At 51.9% G+C, this 20,755-nt stretch overlaps 1 protein-coding gene across 5 annotated transcripts in view; it reads right to left on the bottom strand.

Moving 5' to 3' along the window:
- Positions 1–280: 280 nt before the first annotated feature.
- LOC128265159 (microtubule-associated protein futsch) overlaps positions 281–20,755 on the bottom strand; it is a 68,719-nt gene continuing 48,244 nt past the window's right edge. For 4 of the 5 annotated variants that reach the window (XM_053000993.1, XM_053000996.1, XM_053000997.1 and 1 more), the window contains 7 exons: positions 20,164–20,336; positions 19,873–20,095; positions 19,543–19,701; positions 12,202–19,472; positions 5,450–11,983; positions 3,543–4,971; positions 281–3,477 (listed from right to left, as the gene is read on the bottom strand). In XM_053000993.1, the coding sequence (XP_052856953.1) occupies positions 3,308–3,477; positions 3,543–4,971; positions 5,450–11,983; positions 12,202–19,472; positions 19,543–19,701; positions 19,873–20,095; positions 20,164–20,336 (15,959 nt within the window). In that variant the 3' untranslated portion in view covers positions 281–3,307. The remainder of the gene's footprint in view (positions 3,478–3,542; positions 4,972–5,449; positions 11,984–12,201; positions 19,473–19,542; positions 19,702–19,872; positions 20,096–20,163; positions 20,337–20,755) is intronic. The other variant, XM_053000998.1, reaches the window with a different exon arrangement.

Raw genomic sequence — 20,755 nt, 5'->3', positions numbered from 1 at the left:
TTGTCATCCGGGACCAAATGATTACAGGACAGCTAATCCGACCACCGACTTTTGACGACTGCTTGTGGACGGGTTCTTGACCAAATGGGTTCGAATGCCGGATTTGCTAAGTGGCCATCTATCACTATTAATTAGGCCACCGGTTCAATGTCAGGTCATCAATCAAGCATTCCAAGGTGGGTCTCTTCTGAAATTAGCCAGGTACAAACTGGATGGAGACGGGAACCTGCAACTGGGGGATTGAGACCGGGACCGCGAAGGAGACTAAAACGCACCCGAACTTCACATAAATACGTTTATTATAATTTCAGATTTTGTTTTGGAAATAGTTCTTGAGATAAGCTTGACGTTTCATAAAATGTAATACATATATATTTCTTCGCGCTAACCTCTGCCTGTGATCGGATCTTTGTGCTGGCCCGCTCTATCCCTGTCTACCTTCTCCTACCGATTCGATTCGAATCGAATCGAAGCGACTGGACTCCTGATCCTGACTAGTCATTCCGTGGCATTAGCTATGGCTATATCCGCATCCGCCAGTCAGCGATACTTCGGCTCGGCTTCTCTCGACTTTTGTTTATAACAATTTTACTTTCTGCATGCACTTGCTGTACTAATGATTATATAGAGCACACACACTCTCACACACGCACACACATACACTCGCCATGTGTGCATGTGCGTGTGTGCGCGGGGGTGTGTACATTTAGTGTATATTTGATTTAAATCGAAGCTGCTAAAAAGTAAAAGCAAATTCAACAAACAAACTCTCATAGGTCATACATATCGTATTTGATTCTTACACTAATATAAGGTATGATGCAGATATCTGTTTGTTCTCTGGATATAAGGCAATGGATACATGTGTAATTTGTGTGGGTAGTGTATAGTCTGATCTGATTGATCTGATTTCGACGAAACTAAAGTCGCAAACAAACGGGGGAAAAGTTAACAAGTTTTCGTTTTAATTTTCATGTCTTCATATCTTAGGGAAAATTCGTTTTGTGAAAGGCAAAAAATGTCTTCTGGCTGGGAGAAGAGTTATTTTTTTTGGGTTTTCGTTTTAAGCAACATCAATACGCTCAAGTACATATATATATATATATAGTGTATATAGTTCATGTGTGAGTATTCTTTATCTTTACCTATTTCGGTTTAGTTTGTTTTGTTTCGCTTAGCGCACGAATTTGGAAAAAAATTAATATTTAGTAAATGTCATCTTTTGTTTTTTCTCGGTTATAAATTTAAAATCCTTGAAGCGGAGACTGCAATGCTACTTAATAATCGAAAGACGCATGATCGGTATTGGCATTCAAAAGCCCTATCCCATGTGCTGCTGGTCGGACGGGGAACGCGATTTTGGGTTGCGATTGGGATTGGGATTGCGACCGTAAGGCCCAATAAACCATGTCGTATCCCCCGCCCCTCTTAGCCCTACGTGTGTATAATTTTGCTTAAATTTTGCTGGTTGCTTATCAAACGGTTGTAGACTGGACGGTAGCCAGTTGACTGTTTTCTGTTGCTGCCTGCCTGTTGCATATTGCATGCTGTATATTGCATGTTGCATACTGCATATTGCATGTGGCATACTGCAGCTCCTCCCGGATCTGTTGCTGTTGTATATATAAAAAGCAACTCAAAAATATACGCGTAGCCTAAAAAGTCTGTCTCGAGTGTCTATAATTTATAATTGTAACTGGCTCTTTTGGACTGTTTTGCTGTGGCTTCGAATTGCTTGTTCCGTTTTGTGGTTACCTTGTGGTTACATTGATTAAAATTGCCTGCTTGTCCTGCTTTTGCTGCATAATTATCTTGTTTGTTTGTTTGTTGCAAATTTGTTATTCTATGACTATGAAAAAGTAAAAAAAATATAGAAAAATAACCTTCATTCACTTTGTGTACTTCATATTTAATCGTATTTAGTTATGACTCTCTGCTCATCCTCGTATTTGTCTCACAATAGTGTTTCAGTGTTTAAACCATTCCACCCCAACCCACCCAACCTAAGCTTCCAAACTAAGCTAGTCCCACCCCGCTACCATCCTAACCCTTGTTATCCTTATATTGTAAAATCAGCATTCGTCGTCGTCCTTCCGTCCAACACCTCCTTTATCATTCATCATCGATCCTTCAGCAACAGCGTCAAATCCTTCAACCCCTCATCTTAAACGTGTTCTCAAGCCTACCCCTCCCAGTTCCCATTTCTCAGTTTCAGTTCAATCCTTTTCTTATAGCTCCCCTATGTGGAAGTGGAAGTGTACGTATATCGGTTGCTATAGCTATAGCTGCTCGGGTTTTAAGTCTTTCTGCGGCTGCCTGCTGTAACAACGGAACCAAACGCAAACTCAAACAAAACGAAACTGTGAGAATGGACTACGAAAATGATTGGAAATGGCAATATCTCGGGGGAGGCACATTATCAGGGTTATTTATCGGTTTGCTTGGGTGAAGGGTTCTTGTTAATGTTAATGTAAATCGTAATTTAAGTCACTTGCTAGCCTTCAACATTTGATTAAGTTTAGTCGCTTATGATCCTAGGGCTACATAGCGCTCGTACTTTGCAGGCTATACACTTGCAGTTAGTTAATCTCGCTTTAAAACTCGAATACCTCTGGTTTGCGAGGGTTCGTTAAAGATTCGACTAATACATTAAACATGAATATTAATATATCTTTAATCTTTAAATATATAGTGTGTCTTCTCATGCTTTCTTGCTTTGTCATTTGTCATTTGTCGTTTGTCATTTGACATTTTGTTTTGTTTTGTTTTTCCTTTGTATATTTTAGCTATGCGGTTTTGAAAACTATTTTGATCTTTGGATTACTAGGCAAGGTAGCTTGACGTTATACAATGAAAGCAATAAATAAGTGTATTCTTCTTCGCGACTAGTCCACTGCATTGCACTGTTTGGTAATTAATCGTCTGAAACTAAATATCAATTAATTACGTAGCTTTTGGTTGGCAGAAATAAGTCGGCGACGAAAGCTCAATAGGCGGCATTGGCAAACAAAGTGGCGTCATTCGCGTGACCCGTACTCCGCCATATCAGCCTGCGTCCGCTTTATTTCTAGCCATATTGCATTGTCCTCATAGTCATTCTCATCCTCTTGCTGTGGTCGTCATCCTCGTCCTCATCCTCATCCAGAGTCCGAGTCCAAGCACTTTGTAAGCCCACATGGACTCGATCCTCTGGCAGTGCTCCACTCCTTCTACTCCATCTCCTGCTCCTCATCTGCTGCTTTGGTTGGGTGCGTTACGGTTATGAGCTGGCTTAGTCATCGTCGAATGCAATAAACAAGCCCGTGGCCTAGAACTCCAGGCGGTAGGCGGAGCACGAGGTTTCGTGGTCCTGCAGGTTGATGGTGCAGCGGGAGGCGGACGGCGAGAGGTCGATACGGTGCTTGGCTAGCAGCTCCTCGTTTTCGGCCACCCAGTAGCCCAGTACATCGGTGTCGTACGTGGGTATGATGGTGACCTCTGTATATCAAGTAAACAGATTTGAGTGCCCGGTACAAAAGAGCAAGGCCTGCAGATCTACTCACCCAACTCCTTGTCCTCCCAGGTCTGCTTGGCCTCCAGCAGCGCATCGTACACCTGGCGACTGGGCTCCGTGCCGGAGAAGACGTAGTAACGGGCTCGCACCCGCTTGAAGAAGTCCACGTGGGCGTAGTAGGAGTTGCCGTTGTGCGGAACATATGTGAGGTCCACGTAGACGGGCGCCGGCTTCTTGGCCGCCTTGTTGGGCGATTCGCTGCGCTTGCGCAGATTTTTCTCGTTGTTGAGGCGCGTCTTGGTGGCCACCAGGCGGCGCTCCTTCTTGGGCGTGGTGCGGATGTCGGCCCCGCCCTCCACGGGCAGAGGTGCTGGCGATGGCAGGCCCAAGGGCTTGCCCCACTCCTCCAGACGGTCCTTGGGCAGGGCTCCGGTGGAACTCGTTGTGGATGTGGTAGTGGCTACAGTGCTAGTGGCTACAGTGGTGGTGGCGGCGGCGGTGGCGGTGGCGTCTTCCTCCGGCTTACTGCCCACGGTGGCAAAGCCACTCTCTGCCACACGGGAGCGCTGGACATCGCTCAGCGGAAAGCGCTGCCGCTCCGCTGTGCTGCTCACGATCTGCTCCATCTCCTCGGCCTTCGAGGGTGAGTACGAGTACTTGGCGGTGACGGAAGACATGACCTCGGCGCCGCGCGCCTGCACGTGCTCCTCGAGCGCCCGCTGGAAGTCCTTGTCGGCCTGGTCGAGGAACTTGTGGCCGGCCCAGGTCTGGCTGGTGCTTTCCACGCTCTCCGACGACTGGCTATCGCCAGACGGGACGGCGTCCAGGATGGGAATGGGCTCGGTGCTGGGCTTCAGCACCGCCGTGTCAAAGCTGTCCGGCAGGGCACCGTAGAAGGAGGTGGCCATGGGGTCGACCGTGCGCGGCAGCAGGATCGAGCGCGCCGTCGAGTGCTCCTCGCTGCCGTACTGCGGCGGAATGTCGTCCTGGCTCTCGTCTCCGTCTCCCTCTCCGTCGGCGTCCAGGTCGGAGCGCTTGCTCACGCCCGAGCTGGAGAGCTGCAGCTCGTAGCTGGTGGCGCTGCGCGGGGATCCCAGCAGCAGGTCCTCGTCGTCTTCGCTGCCAGGGGTGCTGGAGCGGTGCATACCGCGCAGCAGGGCCACCTCCTTGGGCAGCAGCTGGTCGCGCTCGCTCTCGCTGGTGGTGCGCGTGGTGGTCACCACCACCTTCTCGCTGTCCGGCTCCGAGCTGTCCGTGGTGGTCACCGTCTTCTGCTCGGTCACTATCTCCTTCCCGTCCGCCGAGATCACCTTGGTCACCGTGGTAATGGTTGTGGTGATTATCTTCTCTGTGCTGCCGCTCAGACCCGTGGTGCTCTCGAGTCCACGCAGCTCGTGAAGCTCGGGCAGATCCAGCTCACATTCAGCTCCGGCCGCAACTGCTCCTGCTTCTGCTAGCATATGCTCCTGTTCGTGTTGCTGTATGGAGTGAAATAAGGAAATTCATTAAATCAACTTTTTTCACTAAGCTAACCAATTTAAAATAAATACGGCCCCAGAAAACAATTAAGTCTTAAGTGGCGCCATCTGCAGGGTCACTACTGCAAACTAAGATCAAGCACACATTTACATTTATTTTAATAACTACTAAGATATTGGTTCGATTTGAAACAGTTTTGTGTGTTTCGATAGATATTGATCAAATAAACATACACAGCTTAGTAACTGGCCAAATCTCTGGAATTAATAGTTTCATACGAAACAGAGGAATTTGGCTAGATCGACTCGGCTTTTGATTAGAGCGGGCTATCCACAGTTAAGACCGAAACGAACATGTTCATCGAACAAATTCACATTCGATGGCGTGCTTAACATTCTTTTCAACAAATTTATTATACTCTCTCATTTTAAGGGTAAAGGGTGTAATACTTAATTACAACTTTCTGTTGTGACCCACCTCAATTTCCAGAGACTTCAGCTCGTCCTTGGTAACGCGCGGGAATGGCGACGTGGGCTTGGGCGATGACTCCGGGGTCTCTGTGTGCGACTCGCGCCCTAGCGGCGTGGGAATGGACTGGCTCTCCGAGGTGAGGGCGCCGGGACTGGATTTACCGCTGATATCCTTGGGCGACAGCGGTCCCGAGGAGGAGACGATGCTGGCTGCGCTGGACTCGCACTTTCCGCCAGCTGCTCCGGCTCCAGCTCCCATTGCAGAGCCAGCAGCAGATCCCGACGAGCTCGATGGCTTGGCGCCGGGACTGACGGGCGCCGTGGGCGGCGTCTTGCGATCTGCGGGCTCAACCGGTATCTGATCGATTTGTGTGAACGTGATGGACTCCACTTTGGAGGCGAAGGTCTTTGAGCTGCTGCTGGTGGTGGTGGTGCTGCTGCTCTGCTCACTGGACTGCAGGAGAGTGGTGGCCTTGCTGGTGGTGGTGGAGGTGGCCTTAGTGTCCTCCATTTGATCGTGCTCCTCCTCGGCGAGCGTGGCAATTGACTCTATGTCTTCGGATGGCTTGTAAATACTAGTCATCATGATGGTAGCAATGGACTTGGAGCGGCCCTCTTTCACACTGGCGCGCTCGTCGTCTTCCTCGTCGGGCTCCTCGTCCTCGGGATCGCTGTGGGTGAGGCGGCCCTCGCTGGTCTGGCTCAGCAAGGACTCCCGACGCGACTCGTCCGTGCCCACGAAGAGCGTCCGCTGGGTGCAGCTGGCGGTGGCCTTCTTCAGGCACTCCTCGGCCGTCTTGGTGGCCTCGGCGCTGAAGGTCTCCTTTGCGGAGACGATCTTTTCGGTGGCCAGAAACTCGGCGACCGTCTCCTTGAGGTTCTCGTCTTTGCTGAAACTGCTGGATTCCTTGGTATCCCTGGTCTCTTTGGTTTCCCTAACCGACTTGCTGGTCTGAGCGGTGCTGGTCTGAATCTCGCTGACAATCGACTCCGATGAGCACTCCTCGGACTGCACCAGCAGCTCTTCGAGCTGGGATGCTGATGCGGTGCTGATGTCCTCCTTTAGAAGGCTGCTGCTACTGATGCCTCCCTTCTCGGCCAGCAAACTGGAAAGTGATTCGCGCCGGGAGCTGTCCTCCACCTTGAGGCTGCTGCTCAACGAGTCGCTAGTGGAATCCTCTCGCAGCTGCACCGACTGACTGGAGAGGATTGTGGTGGACTTGGTTACCGAAGTGGATTCGGAATCCACGCTCGACTTCTCCGCCGACTTTTTGCTCTCCACAGTTTCAGTGGTTAGTGAGTGAAGAAGCTCTTCCTTGGTGCTAGATGCTTGGCTGGAGATCTTGATGTCCATGTCGATATTCTGGCTGGCAACGGACTGGGGGCGCGATGATTCCTGATCCTTGTGGCTATTGGAGGAAAGCACGGACTCACGTCGTGATCCCTCTTTGCTTGGGACGGGGGATGACTGCTCCTTGGTCTGGCCCTCCTCCTCCTCCGCCCCTGGTTGGCTGGCCGCTGACTCCGGGCGACTGACAGCAGATGCTCCCTGGCGTAACTGCGCCTTCTCCGATTGCTCGACCTTGTCCTTCTCCTCGATGGAAATGGGGCCGGATTTTTGGTCGGGCGATGACTTCTCGGACTCGATCTCCGCCTTCACGCAGATCTCCAGCGCACTGTTGTCGCACTCCTCCTCTGTGTCGGCGGTGGACTTGAGCTTCTCCTCCAGCTGGCGCTCGTCGAAGTCGGGTATAATGTCGGTGATGTCCTTTTCGGACTTCAGAACCTTGGCCACGTCTGCCACAATTTTGGCCACTTCTTCCTCGCGCGGCGAAAGCGGTCGCATCGGCTGGGCTTGCAGGATTCCTGTCTTGTCGCCATCACTGGGCGGCGAAGAGCGGTGCTCCTCGTCCTCTTCCTTGATGTCGTGCAGTACGGGTTCATCGCGCTCGCAGATCGTGACCGTGAACTCGGGCGAGCCCACGGTGGTAATGTGCGTCTCACGCAGCTCCGAGAACGTACCCAGATCCAGGCTGCTCTTCTCCTGACCACTTTCCCCAGTGACTTTAGTGATTTGCTCGGTAACCTGATCGGTTGCCTTCTCACTCAGTTTCTCGGTCACCTGGTGCTCCTTCTTTTCGACTGTATCCAAGGCAGTAGAGAGTAGGCTGGTCACGCTGCTGATCTTGGTATCCAGAACGGAGCTAATCTCTGTCAGTTGCTCCCTGCTCTCCTTGCTCACCTGTTGCAAAGTCTCTACCACAGTGCTTTCCACCTGCTTCACCGAACTCTCGATCTTCTCCTCCACCTGCTTCACTGAGCCCTCAAGCTTCTGCATTTTCTCATCCACCTTTGTGGCGAATGATTCGAAAAATGATGATTCCGATTGCTTTGTCTCTGATTTAGTTTCCTCAATACCCAACAAGTCTGCTTCTGCTGATGCGGCGATATGCTCCTCCACAACTTCACTGGCCTCCAGGATAGGAGATGCCTCGTCCACGGGGCTGGAGGCTGTGTGCCCCGTATCCGACTGGGAGAGCTCCGCGGGTTTGGAGAGAGCAGCTGGCTGTGCGGAGGACTCAACTTGTACTTTCGAGAAGTCGCCTTCAGCAACATCAATGGGACTCGACAAAGTGGGAAGCTTGCCTTTGCTTTCGGTTGTCACTTGGCTTAGGGACAGAGTCAAGTCAGCGACAGGGCGTGGACCTTCTTCGATGGGAGAGGAGGCGGTCTCGGCCACCGACGCAGGACGGGATGCTTCCTTTGAGGCAGCCGGCGACTTGCCTGGACCTATGATGACATGTGATGACTTGCCGTCCACTGACTCGCGACGTGATGCCTCCTGCGATGCATCCTTGGGTGAGGCGGATGGCAAGTCACTCTTTTTACTCGCAGCCTCTACACTCTCAGCCACGGACTCTCGGCGCGAAGCTTCCTTTGATTTGCCATCAATGACCTCATCTGCCACCGACTGCGGTCGGGAGACGTCTGATTTTACACTCTCCGCGACGGACTCCGGCCGTGAAACTTCCTTCGAGGCTGCTGGCGACTTTTCGTCCTCAGCACTCTCGGCCACAGATTCGGCACGACATTCTGGCCTTTCAGCTTCGTCTTTAGCGCTCTCTGCCACGGACTCTGGTCTTGATGCTTTCTGGGATGCCTGGGGAGATTGGTCACCCTTGCTGCTTTCCGCCTTAACGCTTTCGACCAGGGACTCTCGCCGAGATGATTCCTTGGACTTGTCGGCTTCATCTTTCACACTTTCTACAACGGACGCCGGTCTAGACGTTTCTTTAGATGCCAGCGGTGATTTTTCATCCTTATTACTTTCCGCCTTGGTCTTCTCAGCCTCATCTTGTATACTTTCTGCAACAGATGCTGGACGGGAAGCCTCTTTAGATGCCAATGGAGATTTTGCAACTGAATCGGGACGAGAAGCCTCTTTCGACTGGACAGCATCTTTCACGCTTTCCGCCACCGATATCCGTCGAGATGATGCCTCATCTTTTGTACTTTCCGCAACTGATTCCGGTCTAGACACTTCTTTTGAAGCGAACGAAGACTTATCGTCCTTTACACCTTCGGATGTTACACTTTCTTGGACAGATTCTTGACGGGATGCAGCCTTCGATTTTTCAGATTCATCTTTCACGCTTTCCACCTTTGATTCAGGCCGAGATGGTTCCTTGGAGTCCTTGGTACTATCTGGCTTCGTGCTTTCTGCAACCGACTCACGTCGAGAGGTTTCTTTAGAATTGCCAAACTCATCCCCAACGCTCAGTGCGACTGATGGTGGTCTGGATACTTCCTTTGAGGCCTGAGCAGACTTTTCCACTGAACTGCTGGTTTTAATGCTTTCTGCAAGAGATTCCCGACGGCTTTCTGGTTTTTCAGTCTCATCTTTGACACTTTCCACCACAGAAGCAGGTCGAGAAACTTCCTTCGACGCAAACTGAGTTTTTTCTTCTGGCTTGGTACTGTCGGCGACTGAATCTCGGCGGATTGCGGTCTTGTCGTCTTCATCTTTGACGCTTTCTACAACGGACTCTGGTCGAGAAGGTTGTGGGCTAGTTTCTGGTTTCACGCTTTCACTTTCTGCCCTTTCGGCTGCATCTTTAATGTTTTCTGCGACGGACGCTGGTCGAGAGGCTTCTTTTGATGCCAGTGCTGAATTGTCGTCCTTAATGCTTTCTGCAACAGATTCCCGTCGAGAAGCATCCTTGGATTTTTCCGCTTGATCGGACTTCTCCGCTTCGTCATTGATACTCTCCGCAACTAATTCCGGCCAGGAAGCTTCCTTTGAAGCAAGTGGGGACTTTTCGTCTTTCGTATCCTCGGACTTAATGCTCTCCGCGACGGATTCTGGTCGGGATGGATCCTTAGATTTTTCCTTGACACTTTCCTCAACGGATCCTGGTCGGGGAGAGGCTTCATTTTTGGAGCTATCTGGTTTATTGGTTTCGACAACGGAATACCGGCGGCTTTCAGGTTCTTCCGGTTGACCCTTGATGCTCTCTGCAACTGATTGTGGTCTTGAGGCTTCTTTGGAGAGCACTGGGGACTTATCGTCCTTGGTACTACTTGCTTTAATGCTCTCAGCAATCGATTCACGAGGGCTATCCAGCTTTCCGCCTTCGTCCTTTAGACTTTCTACAGCAGAGGCTGGTCGGGACACTTCCTTGGAGGCAAGGGGAGACTTTTCATCTTTTGCACTATCTGCCTTAATGCTTTCCGTTATAGACTCCCGCCTGGATTGTTCCTTTGATTTCGCAGCTGACTCTGTTGGGGACTTTGCATCTTTGGCTTCTGGCTTTGTACTATCGACGACCGATTCTGGGCGGGTTTCAGGCTTTTCGGCATCATCTTTAAGACCTTCTGTGACAGACTCTGGCCTCGAGACTTCCTTCGATGCCAGTGGAGACTTTTCATCCTTAGTGCTCTCTGCTTTGGCGCTTCCTGCTACAGATTCTCGGCGGGATGGCTCCTTTGATTTCTCAGCTTCATCAATATCGGCTTCTGGTTGAGAGTCAAGAGCTGGCTTGGCATCAGTTTCCACTACTCCTTCCGAAGGGCCCTGCTTAGTTGCTGTCTCCTTTATGCTTTCTGCAACAGATGGTGGACGCGATGGTTCCTTTAGTTTCTCGGCATCATCTTTAAGAACTTCCGCTACCAGCGCAAGAGGGGACTTACCATCTGTTGTGCTATCCGCCTTAATGCTTTCTGCAACAGATGGTGAACGTGATGATTCCTTGGATTTTTCGCCTTCGTCCTTAATGCTTTCCACTACCGAGGCCGGTCGGGACGTTTCCCTAGAGGCCTGCGGGGACTTTTCGTCCTTACAAGTCTCGGGCTGCACGCTCTCGGCAATTGATTCACGCCGAGACGGCTCCTTTGAGGCAACATCGTGCTTGGCACATTCAGCAGGAGATTCTGGGCGTTCCTCTGCCGGAGATCCAATAAGGGACTTGGGAGCCTCGTCTACCGGGCTCGATGCTGTCTTCTCAATGTCTACTTTGGAAAGCTCAGCTGGTTGGGTTGGGCCTGAAGTTGGGGAGCTTGAGGGGGTGGCTGTCTGGGGGAAATCGCCATGAGCCACATCCACAGGACTCGACAATGTTGGCAGATTACCCTTTGCATCAATATTCAAAGGTAACACTCCCTTTTTCTCGAATTGTGCGAAGTCTTTGGGTGCTTTCTCGATGGGCGATGATGCTGTCTCTGCCACTGATTCCGGGCGAGAAGATTCCTTAGAGGCGCCTTGAGACTTAAATTTGTCATTCTTTGGGCTTTCGTCCTTGTGAGTTTCTGCAATTGACCCGGGCCTCAAGAGGGGCGATTTTTCACCCTTGACAATCTCTTCAATTGCGCATTCTGCAGGGGAATCTGGTCGGGATACCAGCTTCTGAGCAGACGCCGTTTTTGGAGCTTCGTCTACAGGAGACGAGATCGTTACAGCAGCACCAGCCTGCGAGAGCTCTGCTGGCTTGGCAAGAGTGGCTGTGGTTGAGGAAACAGAAGCGACGACATGAGAAAAGTCACCCTCGGCCACGTCAACAGGACTCGAGTCCGTTGGCAGTTTTCCTCCTGAGCCCGTTTGTAAAGTGAGCGCGAGGCTAGCCCTTTTCACGACTTCAAACTCCGAGAACTCCAAAGCCGCTTCCTCAATTGGTGTTGAAGCAGTTTCAGCAATTGACTCTGGGCGGGACGCTTCTTTGGGGGAAATGGAAGACTTCAACTCGACCTCAGTAGCGACGGCAGCTTCGTGTTCACATGCCACAGATACTGGGCTGGGCGAAGACTCCTTTGAAATTACGGCAGACTTTTCAGTTAGCGATTCGCGTCGAGAGGGATCTTTCGACTTGTCGTCCTTGATGCTCTCAGGCTTTTCAAGCTCATCTATAATGCTTTCAGCTACAGATCCTGGCCTGGAGACTTCTTTCGAAGCTAATGGGGACTTGGCAACTGATTCCCGACGATTTTCTGGCTTTTCCCCTTCGTCATTTACGCTTTCGGCAACGGATGAAGGACGCGATTTCTCGTCCTGGAAGAAAAGTAAAAATATATGTTTATGTATTTAGTCAAAAATATAATTAAAATAAAATAGCCCAATTTGACCTGAAACATATTAAGCACAGAACTACAAAAATGGAATCATTTATTTAAATAATTTTAATTTAATCATACAATTTAATTAAAACCAAAATTGGAAATATAGACTTGGGTAAAACGAGTCTAAGTTGAAAATGTTAATAGCTTTACCTTTGCACTTTCCGCCTTAACGCTTTCAGCAGCAGATTCCCTTCGAGATTGTTCCTTGCATTTTTCGGTTTCAACCTTTACACTTCCTGTTACGAACACTAGTCCGAACGCTTCCTTAGAAGCAAGTGGAACCTTGTCCACCTTTGGGCTTTCTGGTTTTACGCTTTCTGCGACAGACGGCCGCCGGGAGGGTTCCTTGGACTTGTCATCCTCGTCTTTAACACTCTCCGCGACGGACACCGGTCGTGAAACTTCCTTCGAGGCTGCTGTCGACTTCTCGTCCTTAGCACTTTCCGGTTTAACACTCTCGACCACAGATTCGGCACGACTTTTGGGCCTTTCAGCTTCGTCTTTGACGCTTTCTGCCACGGACTCTGGTCTTGATGCTTTCTGGGATGCCTGGGGAGATTGGTCACCCTTGCTGCTTTCCGCCTTAACGCTTTCGACCAGGGACTCTCGCCGAGATGATTCCTTGGACTTGTCGGCTTCATCTTTCACACTTTCTACAACGGACGCCGGTCTAGACGTTTCTTTAGATGCCAGCGGTGATTTTTCATCCTTATTACTTTCCGCCTTGGTCTTCTCAGCCTCATCTTGTATACTTTCTGCAACAGATGCTGGACGGGAAGCCTCTTTAGATGCCAATGGAGATTTTGCAACTGATTCGGGACGAGAAGCCTCTTTCGACTGGACAGCATCTTTCACGCTTTCCGCCACCGATATCCGTCGAGATGATGCCTCATCTTTTGTACTTTCCGCAACTGATTCCGGTCTAGGCACTTCTTTTGAAGCCAACGAAGACTTATCGTCCTTTACACCTTCGGATGTTACACTTCCTTGGACAGATTCTCGTCGGGATGGTGCCTTGGATTTCTCAGATTCATCTTTCACGCTTTCTACCTTTGATTCAGGCCGGGATGGTTCCTTGGAGTCCTTAGCACTGTCTGGCTTAACGATCTCAACCATCGACTCCTGACAGGAATCTGGTTTCTCAGATTCATCCTTAACGCTGTCATTTGGAGACTCTGGCCTAGAGATCTCCTTTGAGGCAATCGGAGATTTGCTATCCTTATCTGGTTTGCAAGTTTCCACACCAGATTCGTGCTTGTCGGTGTCATCCCTACCGCTATCCGCCACAGATTCAGCCAGGGAGGCAATGCGTGACTGTCTAACATTGCTTATTTCCGTCTTAATTAATTCAGCTACGGACTCCGGTCGTGATGGTTCTGCGGATTTGTCGACTTCCTCCTTCACACTTCCCGCAACCGATTCTGGACGCGATACATCTTTGGAGGCCTGAGCAGACTTTTCGTCCTTGGCACTCTCCGCCTTGAGGCTTTCAGCCATGGATTCACGTCGGGATTCCTCCTTGGATTTATCTACCTCATCTTTGATGCTCCCCACCACTGATTCTGTCCTCGAAGTTTCTTTTGAGGCCAGGGGAGACTTTCCGTCCTTGGCACTCTCTGCCTTGATGCTTTCCGCGACTGACTCACGCCGGCTCTCGGGCCTTTCAGTTTCGTCCTTGACGCTTTCAATAACTGATCCGGGCCTTGACCCTTCCCTCGATGCAAGAGGGGACTTCGCTTCAGCTATCGATCCCCGTTGGGATGTTTCCTTTGATTGTTCAGCTTCATCTTTAACACTTGCTGCCACAGACCCTGGCCGGGAAGCTTCCTTGGAGGCCTGAGCGGACTTCTCATCCTTTCTGCTCTCTCCATTGGCGCTTTCTGCAACAGAAGCCGGCCGGGATGGTTCAATAGACTTTTCAGCTTCCTCTTTGACGCTTTCTGCAACGGATTCGCGCCTGGAAGCATCCTTTGATGCAAGTGGAGACTTTTCGTCCTTTACACTGTCTGGCTTGACGATTTCTGCAACGGATTCCGGCCTGGAAGCTTCCTTTGAAGCAAGTGGAGATTTTTCGTCCTTTACACTGTCTAGCTTGACGCTTTCTGTAACGGATTCTGGCCTGGAAGCATCCTTTGATGCAAGTGGAGACTTTTCGTCCTTTACACTATCTGGCTTGACGCTTTCTGCAACGGATTCCGGCCTGGAAGCATCCTTTGATGCAAGTGGAGACTTTTCGTCCTTTACACTGTCTTGCTTAACGCTTTCGGCTACAGATTCCCGGCGGCTATCTAGGATCTCAGAAGACTTCTCATCTTTTATGCTCTCTCCCTTGACGCTTTCTGCAACTGATGCCGGGCGGGACGGTTCAATGGACTTTTCATCTTTATCTTTAACGCTTCCTGCAACGGATTCTGGTCTAGAGGCTTCCTTAGATGCAAGTGGGGACTGCTCGTCCTTTGCACTATCTGGCTTGACGCTTTCTGCAACGGATTCTGGCCTGGAAGCTTCCTTTGAAGCAAGTGGAGATTTTTCGTCCTTTACACTATCTGGCTTGACGCTTTCTGCAACGGATTCCGGCCTGGAAGCATCCTTTGATGCAAGTGGAGACTTTTCGTCTTTTGCACTGTCTGGCTTAACACTTTCGACTATTGACTCCCGACGACTGTCTACGATTTCAGAGGACTTCTCATCCTTTGTGCTTTCTCCCTTGACGCTTTTTGTAACAGATGCCGGCCGGGTTGGTTCAACAGATTTTTCAGCTTCATCTTTGACGCTTTCTGCAACGGATTCTGGCCTGGAAGTTATCGATCCCCGTTGAGATGGTTCCCTTGATTTTTCAGCTTCAGCTTTAACACTTTCAGCCACTGACTCTGGCCGGGAGGTTTCTTTTGAGGCTTGAGCGGAATTCTCATCCTTTATGCTCTCTCCCTTGACACTTTCTGCAACGGATTCTGGCCTGGATGCTTCCCTTGATTCAAGTGGAGACTTTTCGTCCTTCTCATTGTCTGGCTTGACACTTTCGGCTACATATTCCCGGCGGCTACCTACGACATCAGCGGTCTTCTCATCCTTTGCGATCTCTCCATTGACACTTTCTGCAACTGATGCCGGACGGGATAGTTCAGTGGACTTTTCAGCTTCATCTTTGACGCTTTCTGCAACAGACTCTGGCCTGGAATCTTCCTTTGAGGCAAGTGGGGACTTTTCCTTCTTTGCACTGTCTGGCTTGAGGCTTTCGGCTACAGATTCCCGCCGGCTATCAACTTGCTCAGCTTGATCTTTAATGCTTTCAGCCACGGACTCCGGTCGGGACACTTCCTTGGATGCAAGGGGAGACTTTTCACCTTTTGTGCTTTCGGCCTTGACGCTTTCTGCTATTGATTCACGACGAGATGGCTCCTTTGACCTGTCTGCCTCGTCTTTAGTGCTTTCCACCACAGATTCTGGTCTGGAAACTTCCATTGAGGCAGTCGTGGACTTTTCGTCCTCAGCACTTTCGGGTTTGACGCTTTCTGCAATAGATGCCCGATGGCTTTTTTGTTTTTCGGATTCATCTATGGCATCCTCGAGGGCGGATTCAGGCCTCGAGGCTTCCTTCATCTCCGCCTTAGTGCTTTCGGCTACGGATTCCCTTCGGGATGGTTCCGTGGACTTGTCAGCTTCCGCCTTAACGCTCTCAGCCACTGAGCCTGGTCGGGAAACTTCTTTGGAGGCCTGTGCAGATTTTTCGTTCTTGGCGCTTCCCGATTCTCGTCGACTGTCTGGTTCCTTGCCTTCATCTTTGACGATCTCTGCAACGGATTGCGACCGAGAAACTTCCTTGGATGCAAGGGGGGACTTCTTGCCTCCTGCACTATCAGGCTTTGTTCCTTCCGTCACCGAATCGGGGCGGAACTTGTCGGCATCTGGCTGATCAGCATCGTCCTTGGCACTTCCTGTTGCAGACTCCGGACGAGAGGCCTCCTTTGAGGCCAGTGGCGACTTGTCTGCCCCAGCGCTCTTTGCGGCATCTTGCTTGGCCTGCACCTCGACCTCTATGGCCTCCTCGATGGTGGCGGGGCTCTCCATGGAGATGGTGTCCTCGCGCTCCTTGCTCTCTTTTGGGGCTGCGGTGGTCGATTCCGCCAGCTGGGCTGGCAGCTCATCTTCGGAGGTGATGTCGCTGGTCTCCTTCTCTTCAGGGGTGCTGGCTGACTTTTTGGCCTCCTTCTCGGTAATGATTCCTGGCTCTGCCTTCTGATCCTCCTCCTGTTCTTTCTCTTTCTCTTTTACTTGATCCTGTTGCTGTTCCTGGGTCATTTGGTCAGCGGTCTCCACAATCTGTTCGGTCTCGACTGTCACGACCTCTTCTGTCTTTTTCTCTATTACAGCCTCAGTCACAACGAGCTCAACCTCCTCAGCTGGCCCTTTCAGCTCTATTTTGGAGGGCTCTTCCTTTTCCGGTTCAGCTTCCGGTTCGACCTCTGCTTCCTTGGTCTCTTTTTCGTCGTCGGTCTCCTTTTCCTCCTTGGCAGACTCCTCTTTGTGTGAGATGCTTTTAGCACCGGCATCCTGGCTATCTTTCTCGTACAGACCCAGATCGGCTTCCTCATGGACGGGCAGATCGGCCACTTCGTCGGGCGTCTTGATGACATCACGCAGCAGGTTCTGCTGCGCCTCAAAGGTCATTTTCATGGGCAGTACCCGCTCTCCGGAGTCGTGCAGCTCTCCCAAAAGCTCGGTCTTGGCGGCTTTGGGACCATCCTTGGTGGTTTCCACCAATACGGCCGCGATTGCGGATGGAGCCGCTTTGGAGATAGCCTGCACGCTTGCCACAACGATGGCCTCAACTTCCTTGGTCTCCTCCTTCACATACTTCTCCTCGATGACCAGGTCCTCTTTGATCTGGTCCAGCGGGATGCGCTCGTCCTCGGGCAGTGTGGGCGCCGTGGTGGCCCCCGACTCAATGGTGGCCGAGAACTTCTCCTCGGGCAGGCTCTCCTGCAGATTGACGGGCAAGACGTCTACTGGTGCGCCGGCTGGCTCGTCCTTTGTGTCCGATGTCTTCTTGCTCAGCTTCTCCTCGGGCGTGGGCGAGGAGAACTCCTCCTCGGCGGGCTTGGTGGCCAACTGCTCCTCGGTACGCGACTTGGCAATGTCCTCCGCAGTGGCAATGATCTCTTGCACCTCTGCCTTGATCTCGCTTTGCTCCAGGTCCGCCTCCACTTCCACCTCCAACTCTGACTCGTCCTGCCGGGCAGGACGAGCTTTGCGCTCGGCGGCTTCCACCTTAGCGATGGCCGCCTCGATCTCCTCCTCGGCGCTCTTCTTGCGCTTCTTCTCCGACTCCTGCGAGTCGCGCTGGTGCTTCTGGATCTCTTCCTCCTTAGTCATGCTGCTTTCCTGCTCGACGATCGAGTCCTCGGTGTACTGCTCCACCTCTTCCTTCTCGATTATCAGGTACTCCTCCTCCTCCTCAGGCTCATCCTCGCCATCGCCAGTGATTCCCTCGGCGGGCATTTCGCGCAGCTCGGCCTTAATCTGCTGGTGCTGCTGACGCTTCATTTCATCCCTACTGAACACCGCCTCGATCTCGCGCACCACCTCCTGCTCCTCCTTGAGGTCGTCCAGCTCGCGCTGCTTCTCGGCGTCCAGCTCTTGGGAGGCGGTCAGGTCCTGCAGCTTCTTGGCGGCCGTGGCCTCATCTGCCGAGGGCGTGGACACCAGGCTGGAGTCGGTGGTGCCGCCTTTGTCCAGGCGCGCCTTTTTGAGCTCCGCCGCAGCGGCCGCCTTTGGCTTGGCCTGCTTGACCGGACTGCCGGGTGCTGGTGCTCGCTTCGAGGGCGACACACCACGCGGCCTTCGCGAGATGGGCTTCCTCTGGGTGGCTGTCGACTGTGTGGCCGTCTTTGCCTCCGCCTGCTGTTGGGCGACTCGTTTCTCACTGGCGGCTGTGCTGGTAGTGACCTGCCTCCTGGAGGCCGTGCTGGTGGCCTGCACCCTGGCCGCCTGCTGCTTGGACTCCAGCACCTTGCGGTTGTTGGCCTCCTTGGCGCTCTTGGCGGGGGTGCTGCTCGGACTAGACTTGGTGCCCGGGCGGCTCAGCACCTTGGGCTTGACATCGCGCGGTGCCCGGGCGGCCGGCGTGGCCGTGGGCGAGCTCTTCTTCTCGTCCCGCTTGGCCAGCTTGCGATCCATGGACTTGGGCGGCTTGGTGTCGATGCGGGAGCGCACCACGGGCTTCACCTCCGCCCGTGGCTTCTCCGCCTTTGACGACTTGGACGACCCCTTGCCCGCTTGCTTTCCGGCCTGCATCGTGGCATCGGCAGGGGTTGCATCGGGCGCATCCTTTCCAGAGACTGCAGGTGCTGTCGCCTGTTGGGACTTCATGATCAGCACTTCCACCTTCTTCTCCTCCCCGGCATCCTTGTTGTCCTGCTCCTGCTCGGCTTCGTGCTCGGGTTCCGTGTCAGCCTCGGGCTCCTGTTCCGTGGGAGCTCCTTCGTCCCCAGTGTCAGCGGGTTCGGGTTCGGGTTCCTGCTCTACGTCCGTGTCGATGGAATCGGCCTTGGTGCGGACTATGGATGCAGCGGCCTCTTTGGCCGCCTCCTTTGCCTTGTTGTCCTGCTGCTGCTGCGGATGCGGATGCTGGACGGCTATGGCAGCACTGGCGACGGGGCCGAACTTGGAGGACTTGTAGCTGGCGCTGGGCGGAGCGGGCGTGGCCTCAATGGCAGACTTCAGGCTTTTGCGCGTTCCGGCCACCGTTTGGATGGCGGGGGCAATGGACTTGGCTGTGCAGGTCGAGTGCTTCATAAACTCCAGGTGTTTGAGCTTCTCGAGGCCTTCCTGGATCTTGAAGTCGGGCGTGCTGCCCGGGAAGAGGATGCGGGTGATGGTGTCGTCCGGGTTGGCCGGCTGCCACACGAGCAGCGCGCATATGGACACCAGGTTCTGCAGTGGAAAGTTAAAGTCGCGCGACTCCCGGGCGGCGAAGAGCCTTTGGTCGCCGGCGTGCCACTTCTGCAGGAAGTCCTTCACCTCCTTGGAGTCGCGTGCCGGGCTTATCACATACATGTCAAGGGTGCCGTGGCCCACCTTGTGGTAGAGGTTCACCGGCTCCTGGTTGCGGTAGCAGCCCTGCGGCTTCAGGTCCAGTGCCTTCAGGTCGCTCACGATCCCGTGTCCGCGCTCGAACAAATCGATCAGCAGCGGGTCGCGATCCTTGTCGCCGTCGGGGCTGGGCAGCCCCTTGCGGTCAGGTACGTTGCCGAAGAAGTGCCCGATCTGGGGGTAGACGTGGGAGTCCCGCTTGCGCGACACCACCGCCCCCAGGCCCTGCACGTTGCTGTTGTTGAGGCGCGTCATCAGGACCGCGTCCAGTCGGTCCAGGTGCCGAGCAAAGTCCCAAAAGCAAGCCTTCCGATTAAAACCGCCATCAACTGTTCAGTTAAAAAGGTGAGTTTGAGTAAAAAGATAATAAATATATTAATATATATGTACTATACGTACCCAGCATGTTGAAGCCGTTGATCCCGAAAAGCGCGGCGTCACCCTGACCGCCGGGAAATACGTATAGCGTGGGATGCGTGAAGCGGATGTTGCCCACAACATCCGAGGTCTCGAGCAGCTCCCTCAGCGAGGTCGGCATCACCATAGGCGCCAAGTAATCTGTGAAAAAAGGCAATCGATAAATGCCATGTCGTATTTCATAAAAAATATCTAAAATTTAAAAAAAGGCTTTCATCAAAATTAACAAGAAATTGACTGAAACTACAAAAAGGGTATACAAATGAAAATTTTTAATTTCGGATCATGGTGGTCAGGTGCGTACAGTCTTACCCAAAAACCCGTTGATACTCTCGCTGCTCGTGTCCAGGACGTCCACAGGATTGATCCGGATCCGGCACTGGCGCGCAAAGGCCTTTTCGGGGAGAGTGTGCCACAGACCCGCGTCCGCGCAGTGGATGTTCATGGTGATGGTGTCCGCGTAAGCGCGGATTACCCTTTGTACGTCGTGCTCCTGAAGGGCCTCAGAGAAGTCCGCCACCGAGAAGGTTCCGTCCTGCAAAGAAATCGCATATGAGGGTCACATAAGGAAAAAGAAAAGGGGCAAGTAGAGGACAACAAGACCTGCAGTATCCAGGAACCATTGCCACTGAAGGTGTAGCCGGCATGGATGATGTGCCGGTGGCGGGTAAAGCTGCTAAGCAGGTTGCGCATACACTGGATCAGCGTGTTGTACTGCGGGTGGATGAGCACCTCCGTCACTAGATTCTCGCTGGCATATTGGATGAGCCGTTCGCCTGCATTAAGAGGGTTAAACAATGTTGTTTTAATACATTTTGCTTTGCCTCAGTTAAGCATCAAGGAGCAAAAGCTGGTTATAGACGGTGCAGCTGCACGTGCAGAATGGTATATAGTGGTTTTTTATATTTTGAGTATACAGGTGGCATTAAAACCCAAAGCAGCGACAACAGCATATCAAATGTTTTTCTACAAAAAAAAAAAAAAAATCAAAAAATTGCAATTTGATACTAACAGGTCAACAAACATGTATTATCTTTTCCATTGAAATTATTATTAACAAGAATGGAAGCAAATTTCGGCAAGCCGAAGTTCATATACCCTTGCAGCTATTGCAAGAATTAAATATTTTTGAAAACATTAAAATTATGATTTACTTGCGTATATGTCTAAAAGCATTGAAGCAATGAAGCTCAAT

The sequence above is a fragment of the Drosophila gunungcola genome, unplaced genomic scaffold, assembly GCF_025200985.1.
Source record: "Drosophila gunungcola strain Sukarami unplaced genomic scaffold, Dgunungcola_SK_2 000097F, whole genome shotgun sequence".
In the NCBI taxonomy this organism is placed as follows: domain Eukaryota; kingdom Metazoa; phylum Arthropoda; class Insecta; order Diptera; family Drosophilidae; genus Drosophila; species Drosophila gunungcola.
The sequence above is the reverse complement of the archived record's forward strand: the minus strand, read 5'-3'. Positions and strand labels throughout refer to the sequence as shown.